Source organism: Aquarana catesbeiana, linkage group LG07 (assembly GCF_042186555.1).
Source record: "Aquarana catesbeiana isolate 2022-GZ linkage group LG07, ASM4218655v1, whole genome shotgun sequence".
Lineage (NCBI taxonomy): Eukaryota > Metazoa > Chordata > Amphibia > Anura > Ranidae > Aquarana > Aquarana catesbeiana.
The window spans coordinates 288,415,706-288,435,224 of NC_133330.1; the positions used below are offsets into that span (position 1 = coordinate 288,415,706).

The 19,519-nt window shown below is 41.2% G+C and overlaps 1 protein-coding gene across 1 annotated transcript in view; it reads right to left on the minus strand.

The window, feature by feature from the left end:
- TCEANC2 (transcription elongation factor A N-terminal and central domain containing 2) overlaps positions 1 to 19,519 on the minus strand; it is a 21,083-nt gene continuing 1,564 nt past the window's right edge. Inside the window, exons 2-4 of the mRNA XM_073593482.1 lie at positions 14,482 to 14,623; positions 8,594 to 8,787; positions 1 to 440 (exon numbers count right to left, since the gene is read on the minus strand). Coding sequence (XP_073449583.1) covers positions 252 to 440; positions 8,594 to 8,787; positions 14,482 to 14,623 — 525 coding nt within the window. The 3' untranslated portion in view covers positions 1 to 251. The remainder of the gene's footprint in view (positions 441 to 8,593; positions 8,788 to 14,481; positions 14,624 to 19,519) is intronic.

Genomic DNA, 19,519 nt, shown 5'->3' on the forward strand with positions numbered 1-19,519 from the left:
TTTATTTAAGATGAAGCAGCATTTTTATTGTATGTTAAAAAAGTAAAAAAATAAATATCTGCAATTATTACACGGAGTTCCATATGTATTGTCCATTGGCTAGGAATTCATCTCATTATTAAAAATTTCAACTTGATCAGATCATCGTTCTATTCTGTGTGCAGGACACCTGAGAGCCACATGTATCTGGTCAGTGATGTTTGTTGAATACGATAATTGAGGCCATGCTCAGGCCTTATGATTGCAGCATATTACTTCTTATGAGTCTGCACTAACTTATTGACAGGTAAGTGTCCATCCTTCACTTGTGATCGCATCTCTGGCTTGTGCTTTAAAGCAAACACCAGAGTGCGAACCGTCCTTCGGTAGTGAACATTGATCAGACGGGAACTTTGGTGGAAGACCTCACGTTCAATACACTCAGCCAAAGAGTCGCCAACCTGATTAAAAAAAGAGAGACACATAGTGAGCTCTACTTTTTCTTATTTTACTGATCAAGGTCACATATTTGACCGATCCCAAAAAGGACACCTATAGACAAGAGTTGGAAACGGATATGTTTAGCATAAAAAGTTAACCCCCTTTTGACTCTGCCAGAGCTCTCTGCTGTATGTCATTTCTTGTTAGAGGGTGACAATGCTAGGCTGTTTCTTGAGAAATGACATTGTCACTTTTACTTTAGCAGTGTCCACAAGAACTAAATAACTACATGCCATTGTGAGGAGGAGGCATGTACAATACTGTAGTCTCCTCTGATGGGCAAACTTTTAGTCCAGCCCTGGCCACTTTCACTCCATGAAAGCTGGCTCTGCATACAGCATTCCAAGCTCTCCATTGCCATGGCTAGGAACAGCCAATAACATGCAACCAATCTGCATAAAGCCTTACACTGGGATGACTTGTAAGCCGCAGGATAGTCCTGGCCACCCCCAGCTCAGTTTGTGTAAAGGGCAGTCTGGGGTCATGTAAAATTATTATTATAGAAATTAAAGTTTTTTTTTTAATACATAGGCAATCCTAAAAGTCTTTCAACTTACCTTTGGTAGTCTAAATGCTGTTATGAACGTTAATTAATCACAAAAAAAAAAAAAAAAAAAATGCAGCTACACATATAATCTGTTCCTGCCATTAACAAGGACATTAAAGCAGATCTTCACTGCATCTGAGAACCACAAACCAAAAACACTATTTAATTCATTTTTACATAAGCAAAGCAAACTCTCCCATCCATCCATGTCTCTGGGGTTGATTTACTAAAACTGGACTTACTTGTGCTGTCTAACCTGCCCCTCTGAAAAAAACTGTAAAAAACCTGGCTGATCCTGCCAGTTTCTGCCCGCCCCCTGCAAACTGACCACGGTTTACCATGGCTGCTGAGCCCTGACACTGTGGTCAGTTTACATGCGTCTGTCATCCCCGGTCTCTCTTCTCTGCGCTTCCCTGTCCTCTCCCCCCTCCCCTCCCTGCCTGTCAGCTTGGAAGTCTGTGTCGCTGTCTCTACGCCCCCTTCCGCTGCTGTTAGTAAAAAAACTTCACATTTTTGCCAGCCCCTCTTTTAAGCTGCCATCCTGCACTGTATAAGGGTTTGTTAGAAACAAATCCTCTAAATACCTTTTTGTGCTGCATCTTCAGGCCTCTCACGTGACTCCCAGACACTCTGCTATTCCAATCCAGGGCTACAGCGAGAGGGGCAGAGCGGCCAGCTCGGCAGTCACGTGACTCCCGGCTGATGTCAGAGGGAGAGCTCAGCTCCTCCCGCTGTAGCCCAAGGATAGGAGTAGCAGAGCGGCTGGGAGTCACATGACCGGCCTGAAGATAGCAGTAAAAAAAGTTTTTAGAGGCATTGATTCTAACAAACACTTATACAATGCAGGATGGCAGCCTGAAATAGGGGGGCTGGCAGCAAAGCATAATTTAGGTTTACAAACCCTTCAATGGTCAGGCTTCTGACTGGATACCCTCCTTCTATCCATCCTTTTCTTTCATTTATTTTCTCCTTAAAGTGGATGTAAACCCGAAATTATTATTATTTTTTTTTTATCATACTGTAGAGTATAAGATTTCCTATCATTTGAGCCCAGTCTTGCCACACAGAGTTAATCCATCTCTGAGCAATCCTATTTTTTTTCAGTGAGAAAAATCTTGACAAACTGAGAAAAACTTTGTCAAATACCCCCCCTTGCTGTAAGTGACAGCCTAAGACACAGGCATTATTTTTTAATTCCCTCCCACTCCTTTCTTCAGCAGTTCTGCAAGGATTGGCTGTTACACACCTCAGCATGATTTGGCATGCTGAAGTCATGTGGTTACTTTCCTGTCTTTTCACTGGATGTTAGAGATCATAGCAGAAGTTCAGTGTAAGAAATACACAGGAGAAAAATGCATATTGACAAGGGGAGTGTAGAGGTGGGCGGGGAGTCTACTGACATCACAACTCCACCCACCGAGCTCCAGACAACAGACCCACCCACAGAATCTGCAGGTTTTCAGGTCTCATAACAGACAGAGGGGAGACATTTGACAGGTGAAGATACATGTAGGAGACATGTATATCCTTATAGATAACCCCTATGGCAGTACTTTAGAAAGGATGACATTGGGTTTACATCCACTTTAACCACCTGAAGTAATGGAGATGATGGGTGCTCTATTCTCTATGTCCATGGGGCCATAAGACACATTGCACTGATACATTTGCCTTTAGACCCCTTTCACACTGCCAGCGTTTTTCAGGCGCTACAGCGCTAAAAATAGCGCCCGAAAAAAGCGTCTCCATTCACTCCAGTGTGAAAGCCCGAGGGCTTTCACACTGGAGCGGTGCGCTGGCAGGGCGTCACAAAAAGTCCTGCCAGCAGCTTCTTTGGAGCGGTGAACACACTGCTCCTCCCCATTGAAATCAATGGGGCAGCGCTGCTATGCCGCCGGCATTTAACCCCTTTTCAGCCGCTAGCGGGGTGGTTTTAACGGGCGGATTTAACCCCTTTTCGGCCGCTAGCGGGGGGGTTAAAATCGCCCCGCTAGCGGCCAAATAGTGCCGCTAAAACGGCGGTAAAGCGGCGCTAAAATAGAACCGCTTTACCGCCGACGCCCCCCGCGGCTCGGTGTGAAAGCCGCCTTATATTTGTTAAGAAATGTCATAACTGTCTGTAATAGATCTTTGTAGCTTCATCAATAAGGATAATGGCCTTTTGTCTCGTTGATCCTCCTGTACTAACCCTTGCTTGGTATTTTTCTGTATATATGATTGTCTTTAAAAACCTAATAAAACGTATTCTTAAAAAAATGCAGCTAAGTAGAACCTGCACTAGAAGAGGGTTTCCCCGGATTCCTCCTGTATTGAATTGTATTGTAACTGTACTGTTTGCTCCAACGTTGAAAAGTGCTGAGCAAACTGTTGGCGCTATATAAGTGCTGAATAATATTATTATTATTATTAATAATAATTATAATACTTACCTGACCTGCTACCTGTTCAAAAACTACAGCCAACCTAAAGAAATTTCATGTTTAACACTTCCAGTAATATCCAAATCCTTGGCTCTGTGCCGTGGCTCCTTTTTCTGAGCCCAATGTCACTGCTGTGTTCTGTTGTGACATTGGGCCCAGCAAAAAGAACCACAGGGCGCAATGGAGCACCACGAAAGTGTAAGTAGGATGCGAAACAAAGCTGTACATTTGATGCAAGCTGTGTAAATCTTTTAGTTTTGGATACAGTAAGCAACGATTAAAACCCCTGTTTGCTATTAGGAACATTTAAAGTATATATACCCTCTAACAAGTGCCGTGATTCTTCAGTAAAAAAAACAAAACACAATTATAGAAAAATCTGCTTATTTTTTGTCTGCAATTTACACCTCATGTGTGCAAATGTCCATTTACATATGGTGCAGAACGCGAGTATAAGTTTTCGAACGCATATATACGCGAAAATGCACAGAAATTCACACAAATACATGCGGAAAAAAAAAACGTCTGAAAAAGTAGATACTCATACAGGAGTATCATGTGCAAGAGGCCTAAAGCAGTATTAAACCCAAAAGCAAACATTTATAATATTGCAGCTTACCAATTCTTAGATGTCATTGCTGCATTAGTTTCCTTTGGGCTTTCTTTCTTCTATTTTCATCTGATGATCTAGCCAGTAAGGCTGTTTTTCAAAAACAATGCTAGAGCCTCTATGAGCCTTTTCTTGGCGTTTCCCTGTGACAGATTTTTGCTCGCTTCATGTCTGATAAAAGATTGCTCCCAGAACAGGGAGTGAGGGAAAATCTCACTAACGGAGCCCCAGAGAACAATAAAACCTCACAGGGGCTCTAAAAAAGGTTTGGGTTTAGATACATTTTAATTTTTTTCTCCTGAAGATATAACAAGAAGTGAGAGAAAGAAAGGAGAAATTTCAAGCGTAACTCCACTTTTGTTGAGGAAAAAACATTCCCCTCTGGGTGACCTATGTACATTACAAAGATTTTATCAAACTTTGATGCAGATTCCTACCTTTTGTTTTTCTGTAGAAGTCCTGTGTGTTTTTCTGTGTCCATGCGGCAAGTGAATCTAATGGGAGTGGTTTCATAATTATCAATCAGCTGTGCACCTGCAGGACTCTAATGAGGAAAGCCACTGGGCCTGCCTGCTATCCAAATGGGATTTCCTATTGAAATTCTTTTGGGCAGGAGCACCCCACTCCCTCATCATTGCCTCTCATTAGTGTCCACCTGTGTTATAGGAGGAGTCCTTTATTTCTCCCATATAGAGGAGTGTATTTCTCCCATGGTTCAGAGAAGCAGGATCTTCCATGCTATGGATAGCGTAGGACCCACTAATAATGGGGTACTTTGTTGCACTAAGTGGGCTTAAGCACCATATAGCAATATAGTGTGACCAAATCTCCATAATGTTCAGGTGTTTTAAATAGCCTTGCAGGATTTATATGTCATTTTTTGCATGTGTGCGCTGTAAAATTTTGTTCTGTTTTATAGTCTTATGGCTGCACCATCTTTAATGCATCTTTTAGGGTGCGCCCCCAAATCTTTGTTTTCCTATTGAAAGTATCTCACCAAAAATAAAATTTTTGTTACAGGGAATGCCTGAAATCTGACTATCTTAGTGTAGACGTCTGCGAAAATCAGTAAGCCAATCACACAAGCAGGAAATTATGTTTCTGGGGGAGCGTTCTGTACGCATTCTGTTTACAGAACACCTCCAGGTTGCCATATTGCATTTTCAGAAATTTACAGAGCTACAGATTGAAAAAGGACAGGTCATTTTTAATAGTCGCAATTGTTTACGCTATGTTGTTGTTTTTTTATTTGCTATTTTTTTTCCCCACGAAAGTGGAGTTACCCTTTCAGTTGTTTCTGGAAACAAATTTTTTTTTTTAGGTTTAGATATCCATTAAGAATATATCTAGCAATGTGCAGTTACGGATTTGTTAAGGCTGCATATAACAATAACAAGTGGGACCCTATTGTGTAACTTAATATATACAGTGAGGGAAATATGTATTTGATCCCCTGCTGATTTTATATGTTTGCCCATTGACAAAGTAATGATCAGTCTATAATGTTAATGGTAGGTTTATTTTAACAGTAAGAGGCAGAATAACAACAAAAATATCCAGAAAAACGCATTTCAAAAAAGTTATAAATTGATTTGCATTTTAATGAGTGAAATAAATATTTGACCCCTTCGAAAAACATGACTTAGTACTTAGTTCTCACCAAAGATTTGACGGTACATGGCCCCGTCCATCATCCCTTTGATGCGGTGAAGTTGTCCTGTCCCCTTAGCAGAAAAACATCCCCAAAGCATAATGTTTCCACCTCCTTGTTTGACGGTGGGGATGGTGTTCTTGGGGTCATAGGCAGCATTCCTCCTCCTCCAAACATGGCGAGTTGAATTGATGCCAAAGAGCTTGATTTTGGTCTCATCTGACCACAACACTTTCACCCAGTTCGCCTCTAAATGATGTAGATGTTCATTAGTAAACTTCAGACGGGCCTGTACATGTGCTTTCTTGAGCAGAGGGACCTTGCGGGCACTGCAGGATTTCAGTCCTTCACGGCGTATTGTGTTACCAATTTTTTTCTTGCTGACTATGGTCCCAGCTGTTTTGAGATCATTGACAAGATTCTCCCGTGTAGTTCTGGGATGATTCCCCATTGTTTTAATGATCATTGCAAATCCACGAGGTGAGATCCTGCATGGAGCCCCAGACCGAGGGAGATTGACAGTAATTTTGTGTTTTTTTCCATTTGCAAATAATCACCAACTCTTGTCCCTGACATCCTTGGACAGCTCTTTGGTCTTGACCATGGTGGAGGAATTGGAATCGGATTGATTGTTTCTGTGGACGGGTGTCTTTTATACAGGTAACAAGCTGAGATGAGGAGCACTCCCTTTAAATGGAGTGCTCCTCATCTCAGCTCGTTACCTGTACAGAAGACACCTGGGAGCCAGAAATCTTGCTGATTGATAGGAAATGAAATACTTATTTCACTCATTAAAATGCAAATCAGTTTATAACTTTTTTTAAATGTGTTTTTTCTGGATATTTTTGTTGTTATTCTGTCTCTCACTGTTAAAATAAACCTACCATTAAAATCATTGACTGATCATTTCTTTGTCAGTGGGCAAATGTACAAAATCAGCAGGGGATCAAATACTTTTTTCCCTCACATAGTTTAAATTTTTCCATTTAAAAAGGTTTGGTATTTCTGGCACTTTTGCATTGGCTGACAGCAAAACAGTAGCAGCTGGAATTCTTCTAGCACATATGATGTGCAGTGCTATTGTACTTAACAGTATTCTAAGAACCGATTTTATAGGACAAGCCTCGCCGTATACATGTGGTGAGATTTCAGCACTTTTACCCTAGTGTTCCAGGGTGAAGTGTGTGAAATGTGCAAAACAGTGACAGTTATGTCAGTTGGGCACAGGCATTGATACTCATCCATACTTTTTCTAGTATTTGATGCAAATAAGTTGCTACATGCTGTATCCAGAGCTAAAACAAAGTGTTAATGAGTATCAGCATTTGTATACACCTTTGAAATGGATATTTCTATACTGTGCTAGGACAGCTAACACGGAAGATTTGAAAAATAGGACAGTTCATAGCTGTGAATTCCTTGACTTGTCCACAAAATACCCGGAATCCTCTCAATGGATGGTGGATAAATGACACTAGTTCTTCAACCTATGAGACCTGCAGCTTTCATACCTGGAGGAGGCCGGAAGTACAGCAGAAGCTGCACTATCTGTCATCAATAAAACGATTGATTTTTAAAGTATAGAACCGTGATCCAGAGATATATCTCTATATAAATATATATATATATATATATATATATATATATATATATATATATATATATATATATATATATATATATATATATATATATATATATATACATATATAATATTATATTATATTAATATATATATATATATATATATATATATATATATATATATCTCTCTCTCTCTCTCTCTCTCTATCTCTGGATCATGGTTCTATACTTTAAAAATCAATCGTTTTATTAATGACAGATAGTGCAGCTTCTGCTGTACTTCTGGCCTCCTCCAGGTATGAAAGCTGCAGGTCTCATAGGTTGAAGAACTAGTGTCATTTATCCAACATCCATTGAGAGGATTCCGGGTATTTTGTGGACAAGTCAAGGAATTCACAGCTATGAACTGTCCTATTTTTCAAATCTTCCGTGTTAGCTGTCCTAGCACAGTATAGAAATATCCATTTCAAAGGTGTATACAAATGCTGATACTCATTAACACTTTGTTTTAGCTCTGGATACAGCATGTAGCAACTTATTTGCATCAAATACTAGAAAAAGTATGGATGAGTATCAATGCCTGTGCCCAACCGACATAACTGTCACTGTTTTTATATTATATAATTAACCAGCATAGAGAAAGGTTAGCACCTCCTGTCAGGTTATTTTTTTTCTCATGTCCTGTGCTTTTTGACACCCACTATCTCCTGGACTGATAGTAAAAGTAAGACCCTATGGGTGGGAGTTGTGAACACAGACAGCAATAAAGATTTCACCCTTCTCTACTCTACTGAGAAAAAGTTTGGCTGGAGCTGGGTTCTAGGTAAGCAACAAAAGTTTTGGACTGTGAATATACAATACACTAGCTTTCATTATGAGCTACAATATACACACCAGCAAATAGAGCGGTTACATATACAACCCCAATGCCAAAAAAGTTGGGATGCTGTGTAAAATCTACATAAGAACAGAATGCCAGCATCTGGTCTCTTCAGATCTCAGATATTTACAGGGTGTTGTTAAAGGAAGATGGGATGGTACACCATGGTAAACATGGCTCTGTCCCAACTTTTTTGAGATGTGTTGCTGCCACCAATTTCAAAAGGACCCTATTTTTTTATTACATTGGTAAATTTTCTCAGTTTAAAAACATTTGATATGCTTTCTATTTTATATTTGGAATAAAATATGGGTTTATGAGATTTGCAAATCATTGCATTCTATTTTTATGTAGATTTTACGCAGCGTCTCAACTTTTTTGGAATTGGGGTTGTATTTTTATGAAGATGATGGTTCCTTACCTCCTTTTCTAGGGCTTCACACAACATTCGCCTTGCATTGCTACGTAGTTTCTCTGTAGTAGCATCACTTCTAACTTCTATGGTGGGTTTGCAACGGTTTTCTCTTAAAAATGTTTCCCATTGTGAGTAAACTTCCTTAGCTAGTTCAGATACTTCATTATCAGAGTGGGTCTGCAGGCCCTCCACTGCCTCGCCTGAAAGAAGGACACATATAACAAACAACATTACACGGATGTTAAATACAACACTGGATTGCAGCTGAGAGATACGTCTATTTCAGACAATCAATATCACAATCAGTTGTTTTTAAAGGGTAACTCCACTTTTGTAGGGAAAAAAAATTGCAATAAAAACAAAATAATATAGCGTATACAATTGCGACACAAGTCATATTGTAATTGAATATTATAAAAAATGTCCTTTCCTTTTTAATCTGCAGCACTGTAATTTTCTGTAAAAATGCAATGCAATATGGCAACCTGGAATCATTCTCTGCACAGATGGTGTACAGAACGCCCCCCCCCCAGATATGTCATTTCCTGCATGTGCGAATGGTTTACTGATTTCCCCAGAAGTCTGCACTAAGATACAAGTCAGATTTTTGGCATCCCCTGCAACAAAAATGTCATCTTTTGTGAGATGCTCCCAATAGGAAATCACATCTAAAGAGCTGCACGATTCTGGCCAAAATGAGAATCACAATTTTTTTGCTTAGAATAAAGATCACGATTCTCGCGGCGTAACATCATCTTTCACATTACACAAAAAAATTGGGCTAACTTTACTGTTTAGTTTTCTATTAATTCATTAAAGTGTGTTTTATTCCAAAAAAATTGCGCTTGAAAGACTGCTGTGCAAATACAGTGTGACATAAAATATTGCAACAACTGCCAATTTATTCTCTAGGGTCTCTGATAAAAAAAAATATATATAATGTTTGGGGGTTCTAAGTAATTTTCTAGCAAAAAATACTGATTTTAACTTGTAAATAACAAGTGTCAGAAAAAGGGTTAGTCTTTAAGTGGGTAAACTTCCCTCATTTACAGATAGAAGTTAATTATTTTGATCTAAAAGGATGAAATGTTACAATGTTTCTCCTTATCTCTGTCCAAGCAATGTCATAAACTTGGCAGGCTGCCCGTTTTATTTTTTTTTAAGACAGGTGTCAGCTGAGCAGAGAACTCTGTGTAGAATCAGCAAAATGCTTTGTTAAGATCGCAAGGGGGGGGGGGGGGGGGGGATCACGATCTGATTCTTTAACAATTAATCATGCAGCTCTAGTCTAAAGAGATGCAGACCCTGCAATTTTGCTCATTAGAGCCCTGCAGGTGCACAGCTGATTGATAATTATGAAATCACCCCCATTAGATTCACTTATCACATGGACACAGAGAAACACAGTGACTTTTTCAGAGTAACAAAAGGTAGGAATCTGCAACAAAGTTTGATAAAATCCTTGTAATGTACATAGATCACCCAGAGGGGAATGTTTTTTCTCAAAAGTGGAGTTACTCTTTAAAGCGGAGCTTCACCCAAAAGGGGAAGCTCCGCTTGTTTGCCACCCCCCTGCTGACCCATTTGGCACCTTTCGGGGGGGAGAACAGGTACCTGGTTTTGACAGTTTTCCACTTCCAGCTGACTTTGCCGTGGCAAACTCAGTTGGAAGTCCGGCCCCCTTCTTCCTTCCCCCGCCCCCAGGCCATTTACAAAGCGCAGCGTGCTTCGCACATGTGCAGTAGGGAACCGGCTGTGAAGCCGTAGGGTTGAAATGGCAGTGGCAGCACCCAAGAGCAAATTGAAAAATTAGCTCGGATGAAGACACCACTGGATCCCTGGACAGGCAAGTGTCCTACATAGTTACATAGTAGGAAAGGCTGAAAAAAAGACAATAGTCCATCCAGTTCAACCTGTGTAGGTGTACGTGTGTCAGTGTCTATAATAATTTCCATATCCCTGTATGTTGTGTTTTTTAAGCTATACATTCAAGATTCTTTTAAAAATATCCATTCTCCCCGCAGTCACCCCCACATCCTTATCGCCCTGACAGTGAAGAACCCCCTGCACAGTTAAAAGTTAAACTGCTTCTCCTCCAGTCTCATTGTGTGGCCCCGTGTCCTCATACACTCCCTTGGATGGAATAGTTTTTTTCTTATGCTGGGATCCCCAATGAGGTGTTTGTAGATCAAGCGTCGCATCTCCAGCGAGACTAAATTTTAATGTTTGCAGTCCAAATATTAAAAGTCAGCAGGTACAGTATTTGTAGCTGTTGACTACTTTTTTCTGAAGGAGCCTGGAGCTCCACTTTAAATACAGCGCCAAATCATCTCCCAAAGTGTATATTACACCCAAAAATTCAGATCAGAATATATGTGTCTGTGTTTTCAGGCTGTTTTTGTTAAATTTGCTCTGAAATACCCGGTGATCTTTCATTCTGACCACACCAATCACAGAAGCAGATTCATGCTGGTGTGTTTAGATTGCATATCTGTCCTTAGAGATGAAACACTGTGTCAACACACAAAAGCCTTTATCTCCATAGTCATCTCTCTTCCCAACCCTCCTGTTTTGCAGGACAGCAGTTTACAACTTCTGAAATCAGTGCACACAAATAGAGAACATCCCTCCTCTTTGAACAGATGCCATCAGTATGGGGAAGAAAAAACGTCAAGGGAGCTGGGTGGTCATGTGACCAAATAAAAAAGGCCCAAAAGTACATAACCTATTTTTTTTATAAAAGTCAATGTGATTTGAGTTTTAAAAAATCCTATTTGCTACATTACTATTGGATTTCATAGTACTGTTTTCACATTTAATGCACAGAACTAGAGGTCGACCGATATGGGTTTTTCTCTGGCCGATGCCAAAGCCGATATTTAGAAATCGCGGTGGCCGATGGCCGATATATGATGCCGATTTTTTTGGGCCCATATATTAGGCCGATTTTTTTTTTTTTTCCCTTCATCTCATAAAATCTAACAGTTAGACCCCTTTCACACTGGGGTGTTTCTTTTGGGCTAAAAATAGCGCCTGTAAAACGGCTCCCCTGCAGTCTGTGTGGAAGCCCGAGTGCTTTCACACTGAGACGATGCGCTGGCAGGATGTTAAAAAAAAGTCCTGCAAGCAGCATCTTTGGAGTGGTGTGTATACCGCTCCTCCACCACTCCTGCCCATTGAAATGAATGCGCACCGCTGCCGAAGTGCCTGCAAAGCGTTTCGGCAGCAGCGATTCAGGGGCGCATTTAACCCCTTCTTCGGCCGCTAGCTGGGTTATAAGCGCCCCGCTAGCAGCCGAATAGCGCCGCTAAAATTATGGTAAAGCGCCGCTAAAATTAACAGCGTTTTACCGTCAACGCATGCCCGCTCCAGTGTGAAAGCAGCCTTAAGTAATAAGTGATACAGAAATTTTTTTATATTTAAACATTTATTAAACAAAACAAACCTTCAATCATTTAACTTGTATGTAAAATTAAGATTAAAAGAAAATAACTATATCTTAAATATTAAATACACAAAAACAGGTAATCAAAACTTTTGGACGAAAAAAAATGGGCTAACTTTACTGCTTTTTTTTTTTTTTTTTTATTTCATTAGTGTATTTTTTTAAAAAAAAAATTGCGTTTGAAAGACCGCTGCGCAAATACCGTGTGACATAAAATATTGAAACAACCGCTATTTTATTCCCTAGGGTCTCTGCTAAAAAAAAATATATAATGTTTGGGGGTTCTAAGTGATTTTCTAGCAGAAAATACAGGATTTTTACTTGTAAGCAACAAGTGTCAGAAAAGATTTAGTCTTTAAATGGTTAAACTGAAAACTTCTCCACGGAGTTCAGTCTATTGATAAAAGAACCTGAAAGAGATACAATGTATCTTCTTATCAGACTTGGCAGGCTGCCCAGAGGAGGAGAGAAGAAAACTTCAGACAACTTGCAATTGACTTCTATTACAGAAGTCATTTGCAAGTCCCGCTGAATCGGCTTTTTTTATCAGCACAATCGGCTGATACCGATTAAGTAAAAAAAGCCAAATATTGGCCGATATATCGGTCGACCTCTACACAGAACCTCTCTAAAGAAAAAATTCTTATTGCCAGTGTCAATGTCCTTTTATCAGAAATAGCAGAGAAGTGAAGTGGTGCTGCAGGATAGAAAAGGGATGACTTGTCCTTTTTTTCCCAACACATAAAACAAACCTGTAGAGGCAAAAACATAACAAAAACACCTATAGGTTGGCCATACATGGCTCAATCCCATCCCAAGGTGTTAGGTCTTCAGTAAGATTTGGCCATTTAGGGGTCCACCTAAGAGACAACAGCGAATATGTCTCTGTGCATACTGGCTCCCAATAAGTAGAGGAAAGGAAGAGACAGATACAGACACTGCTTCAGTCTGAGCAACAATGGCAGGCCCCAGCACTACAAATAAGAGGTAGACATCTTGGAGGGATATCTGTCTGTCTATGACTAGCCTAACAGTAATCAAAATGTTTAAGATGGAACTTAGGCCAAAACTTTTTTTTTTTACATTTAATAAAAAGTGAGAAGTGTTAGAACTGACACTGAGGTTTTAATTGCTGTCTGCATCTCTTCTCAAGCCCCTTATATCAGGGCACAGGAAGTAAAAAAAAAAAATCTATTCAAGTAAGCAACAAAAACCTGACAGGGGTTGTAACATTCAAGTGTGTCACCACTGAAAAGATTCTCCTCACTTCCTGTCTAATAAGGGAATGATTTGGATGTCTTCCCATTTGGGAATCATAGCAGCAAATAATCTTTTTTAGAAGAAACAAAAAAAATGGTTCTTCTGGTCATTAACTGCTTGCCGTCCGCCCACTGTCAAATGACAGCGGGAGGTACGGCTCTCGTTCTGGGACGACGTCATATGACAGCGTCCCAAAACGGCCACTCTTGCGCACCTGCGCCGTATTGCTAGGACATGGCGCGACCCTGATCTCTGTAAAGAGCCGCGTCCGCGGCTCTTTAACCATGTGATCGGCTGTGTCCAATCACAGCCGGTCACATGTAAACAAGGAAGTGCCGGTAATCGGCGCTCCTCGCCTCACACTGACAGCAGCCTATCAGTGCTGCCCATCAATGTCCATCACTGCTGTCAATCAATGCCCATCAGTACCACCTATACGTGACGCCTATCAGTGCCCACCAGTGCTGCCTATCAGTGCCCATCAATCTCCATCACTGCTGTCAATCAATGCCCATCAGTGCCACCCATCAGTACCACCTATCCATGACGCCTATCAGTGCCCACCAGTGCTGCCTATCAGTGCTCATCAGTGCCACCTAACATTGCCCATCAGTGCCATCTAACAGTGCTCATCAGTGCCACCTAACAGTGCCCATAAGTGCGGCATATTAGTGCCTCCTCATTAGTGCCACCTCATCAATGCCCACCAGTTCAGCCTATCAGTGCCCTTCAGTGCCGCCTCATCAGCGCACATTAGTGAAGGCGAAAAATTACTTAGTTACAAAATTTACTGACAGAAAAAAAGTAAAAAACATTTTTTTTTTTTCAAAATGTTTGGTTTTTTTTTTTTGCGTAAAAAATAAAAAGCCCAGCAGTGATTAATGCCACCAAAAGAAAGCTCTATTTGTGTGAAGAAAATTATAAAAAAAATTTGTTTGGATAAGTCTAGCACGACCGCACAATTGTCATTCAAAGTGAGACAGTGCTGAAAGCTGAAAAATGGCCTGGGCAGGAAGGGGGTGTAAGTGCCCTGTAGGCAAGTGGTTAAAGAATACCATGTATATGTTTTTACAGCTCGTAAGAGGGCACACGAGAAGCCCATTGTTGCAAAACACTTATGTGTGACTACTTTACAATGATCCTAGGACTTGCATCTTGTCAAATAAGCACCGTCAGTTACAGGGTTTACCGATTTTTGTTGTTCGTATTACTTCTTCTGAGGGAATTTTCTTCTTCAGCTGTGATAAGGCTTCCAGGAGATTCTCTTTAGTCTGGCTGGGTAGCTCCAGAATACATTTCCATCTCTTTATATCTTCCAGCACCACCACCCGCTAAAAGACAACAACAAGGTAGAAGGCACCTAGCATAATTAGTAAGCAATAATTATATAAAAAGTAGACCTCTGATGTCTCATTAAAGAGAACCTGTCTTAAAATATTATACTTTTAGTCCCCTATGTGATATAATGGAAGTTTTACTGAAAGCAAAAAAAAATGGTCAAAAAATAAAGTTACATCCAAGCACTAGCTTGCGCAAGCTAAAATATTTTGGACCTGCCCCACCCCCACATGCATGCACATACGAACATAAATGCACATAAACGTTGCTTGTCGTACATATATATTGCCACACATGTTAGAGAGCAAAAATTCTAGGGCCATTATTCATGACCAACTCTAAATTGATGACCTGCAGGCCCCTTTCACACGGGCTTTCAGATCAGTTCCGCCTATCAGTTTTTCAGGTGGACCTACTCAAATGCTCCATTCAACCAAGCTGCTATCTGATCTGATCCTGTCCGTGAAATCCAGACAGATGGAGACCCCATTTTCCATCTGTATGGCGGATTGGATGAAAACAGACAGGCGGTCCGTTTTCATCCGATCTCCCCATAGAGGAGAGCAGGACTCTAACAGGTCCATCTCAGCACAGTGAGCGGAGACAGACCTGTCATCCGCCTGCTCAGTGGGGGATCAGCGGATCGATCCCCGCTGAGCAAAGCGGAGTCCATTGGGCGGACCGCCCGCGTGAAAGAGCTCTAAAAGGAAAATATAGTGTAGTGAAGTTCATCATTATTTTGCAGATGTGCATAATTTTAAAGCCTAAAGCGGAATTTTACCCAAAAGGAGAAGTTCTGCTCCCCCCCCCCCTCCTCATACTTAAAAATTCTTTTTTTTTTTTTTTTTTTGAGAAGGGAGCAGTCCCCTGTTTTTTATGTATGTATTTATTTATTTATTGTCAATAATTTATTTGAATTTTCACAACAGTACAAAAGTGTTTGTAATGAATATGTAAAGTATCAAATATAAGCATACGTTTGTAATCCAAACATTTGCAGATCAGAAAATCATCTCTTTTAATGTACGTTCCTTCAATTTGAGGTCTTTGCTGCAGATATTGTTGGTATATTGTTGGTATTTTCCATATCTCTATGGGGTGACCCCTGTATTTGATTGTTATTCCAAATGTAACTATCAAAATGCTTCTCAATCTTCATGTATTTTTGACTAATAAACCATTATCTCACATAAGTTCAAATTAACGATCAGCTTATGACACTCAGTAATATACAGATATTGCTGATACTGTATCCATCTGATATTTCCTTGAAAGGAGTCTAACCCTTCAAATGAAGAGATCCCTTCCCTTGGCTTCCCGATTGAGGACCCTAGCTAGGGAGTAGTCCCCAATCTAGGCGTGTCAGGGAGTATGTAAGATGACCCTCATTATTTTATATCAGAGTTCATATAGGGTTAAAGAGAGAAAGGATAAAGAACAAGAGAAGAAAGGAAGAAGGAGAAGAATGACCCCGCTCTCCAATTCCTGCCACCCTGAGGCCGCTCTACCCTGGCATAGATCGGGGGTCCCCCATCAGATACCGGACCCATGGGTCCCAGATTTTCTCGAACATATGCATTCTATCGTTTAAGCTTGATGTCATACTACTGCAGATTTCCAAGTTTTCGCTATTATAATTTTTGCTGCTATGAATATAAACGCTATGACATGCCTCTGGGATTTCAACACTGACTCCACCTTACAACCTAGCAGTGCCTGTCTCGGGGACTTGATAAGGTTTACTTGGGTGAGAGTGTAAATAAAGTTATACACCCTAATCCAGTACCGCCTCACCTTAGGGCACTGCCACCACACATGGTGCATCGTTCCCTCCTGTCCGCATCCACAGAAAAGATAAGGGAGACGCCCCCGGGACAAAGGTAGCCAGCCTTGCCGGGACCATGTACCATCTTAGTATTACATTATAATTTGCTTCTATCATAGATGTGTTTATGATGGATTTTGAGGCCCCTTGGGCTATTGTATGATATTCTTCCAGCTCTATACTTTCCTGGAGGTCTGCTTCCCATCTTGCCATATACTCTAGCTTTACGGAGGAGTTCGTCAAAACAGTGTAAATTTTCAGAGATGTGTCCCTTGATTTTATCAAACTTCTGACACAAATATTCCATAGGGGACATAGTAGTTATATCAGAATTCTGCGATATGGTATTCAAGAAGTGTGTTATCTGCGTATATCTGAAGAACTCTGAGGTCTGCATTTTGTATTTCTCTACTAGTACACTTCTTGTCAATATTCCCTCATGATCGCATAGGTCTGCTATACGCAACAGCCCTTTGTTAGTTCACCATTCAAATGTTCTGGGGGTGAGGCCTGGGGTGAAGTTCTCGTTTCCAATAATAGGAGCCAGTGGGGTATGCTTGGATTAAAATTTATGAGAGTTCGTCAATCTGTCCTAAATGTTCACAGAGGTGGAGAGAGCTGGGCATAAAATTGGGGGCCTTTCCTTGGGCGATAGCTAAAGGATAGAGGAAATTGATCTCTTCCGACAGGCACAGGCCTATATCTGCATCCAGATTGGGTGGGGCTGCGTACTGTGGAATCTGGCTACATGGGCCCAACTGTGCTGCATAGTAATATTTTTGTAAGTCTGGGACCCCCAGCTCACCTCTTCTCTTGGGAGTAAATAACTTATGCTTGTTCACCCTAGGCCTCTTACCTCCCCAGATAAAAGATAGAAGTTTAGTCTGAAATATCCTCAAGTCCGATCGGACCAGTGCCACTGGTAGCGGGTGGAAGAGATTTAGCACTTTTGGAAGTACATTCATCTTCACTGAATGCAGTCTGCCAAACCACGACGGCGGGTGGAGCAGCCACCTGGCCAGATCGACCCCCTATGCATTTAAATAATGTAGGATAATTATGTGAATATAATGTGCTCCATGACGGGATGAGATTAATGCCCAAATATGAGAGAGCTTCTGCCTGCCATATGAAGTTATAGGAATGTTTAAGGGTGGAGAGTGTGCTTTCCTCCAGTGAAAGGTTCATAGCCTGTGACTTATCATGGTTTATTTTCAGACCCGAGATTATGGAGAATGGCTTGAGTATGGAGTATAAGTTGGGGAGGGTGGTGATAGGGGATGAAACCAACATCAAAATGTCGTCCACAAAAAAGGATGCATTTATGTTCACTATTACCACATTCTATTCCTCAAATATCAATGAAGGTACGAATTTTTACTGCTAGCGGTTCTAGGGCCAGGACAAAGAGTAACGGGGACAGTGGGCATCCTTGACACGGCCCCCTTTGAATGGCAATGGGGTTCGAAAAGTAGCCCTTTGTCATTAAAGCTGCTGTTGGGGAGCTGTAGAGGACTCGGAATGTGGACATAAAGTTTGATCCGAAACCCAGCTGGGCCAGGACAAAAGAAGGTAATCCCAAGACAAGGAATTTAATGCTTTGTGTATGTCCAGGGATAGCAACATTCCCTGTCTTGGTCCTTTCCCATCCCAGTCGGAGTGAATTGCCGAAATTAGGTCTATGACTCTTCTAGTTTGGTCTGTCGCTTGGCACCCAGGAACAAAGCCCGCCTGGTCTGGATGGATATATTTTGCAAGAAATTAGTTCAATCTATCCGCCAGGATTTTTGTCATAATTTTTAAATCTGTATTTATCTACGAGATTGGGCGATAGGATCACGGGCTTTGCGTGGACTTTCTCAGTTTCGGTATTGCGTGTATATACGCTGTGTGTTCCTGTGCTGGAAGATCTGTGCCCTGTCTGATTGCATAAAAAAAATGTACAGAGATGCGGGGTTAAGACCTCTTGAAATTTCCTGTAGTATTGTCCTGAAAACCCATCTGGGCCCGGGGCTTTTGAGGGGTTCAAACTTTTTATAGCCTGTCCCATTTCTATTTCTGAGAATTCTTTGTCCATTAGTTCCGAGTGTTCTTGTGTCAATTTGGGCAAGGAAATATTATTGAAAAACTCCTCCATTTTACCTTGTCCCTCTTTCGCTGGGTCGCTGTACAATTTGGAGTAAAACTTGGTAAGTTCTGTAATAATGCATTTTGGGTTCTGACCCAACTGCCCGTTGTTTAGTCTAATGCTGGTGTGTGGGGGCGGGGAACTAGTTTTCGTGCCAATAGCGTGGTGGGTTTGTCCCCCATCGTGTAATATCTGTGTCTTAACCACCGTATACACTTTTCTGCCTGAGTGGTGAGACACAAAAGTTTAATGCCAGTCTGGTCCCATTAATTTTATGCCTAATATCTATGAGTGGTGACGCTCTTTGTTCAGATAGTAGGTCATTCAATTCCATCTCTTGTTGTATAATTGTACTGTCTCAGGATCGTTTGAGTCTGGCTGTTATTTGTAATAACTTACCACGAATAGTGGCCTTGTGGGTTGCCCAATTTATAATCAGGGACATGGCAAAGACAAATTCTCCCGAAGAAATTAGCGTATATCCCCTTCTATCTCTGTTGCACTGATATGCCACGGGGAGGGTTATGGCTTTTTCCACAGGTCTGAAAGGGATAATCTAACTGGAGAGTGATCCAACCATGGAGTGGTAAGAATTCTAACTGAGGTGAGCCTGCCTGCTCTGGGAGTTCCAGGGGCGCTCTGGGAGACAGGGACACCTCATGTTCCCCTGATGACTGGGAGGAGAAGGGTTCCCGTATATCTGCAATGGGAGTAGGGCTGGGGAAAAAAAATCGATTTGAATCTTGAATCGAGTTGAGAGATCAAATTGATGTTTTAGATTTTCTTTTTTTTTTTTTTTCACCAGGACCGCGCCGATTCTGAGGAGCTGCAGGCACGATTTTTCAGGAGAGGCCATGGCTTCGGCCTAGTCCGCGAGGCCGGACGCTGTGCATGGGTGGGTAGGCGGGGTAGTGGGCGAGGCTTAGATCTGTTGGT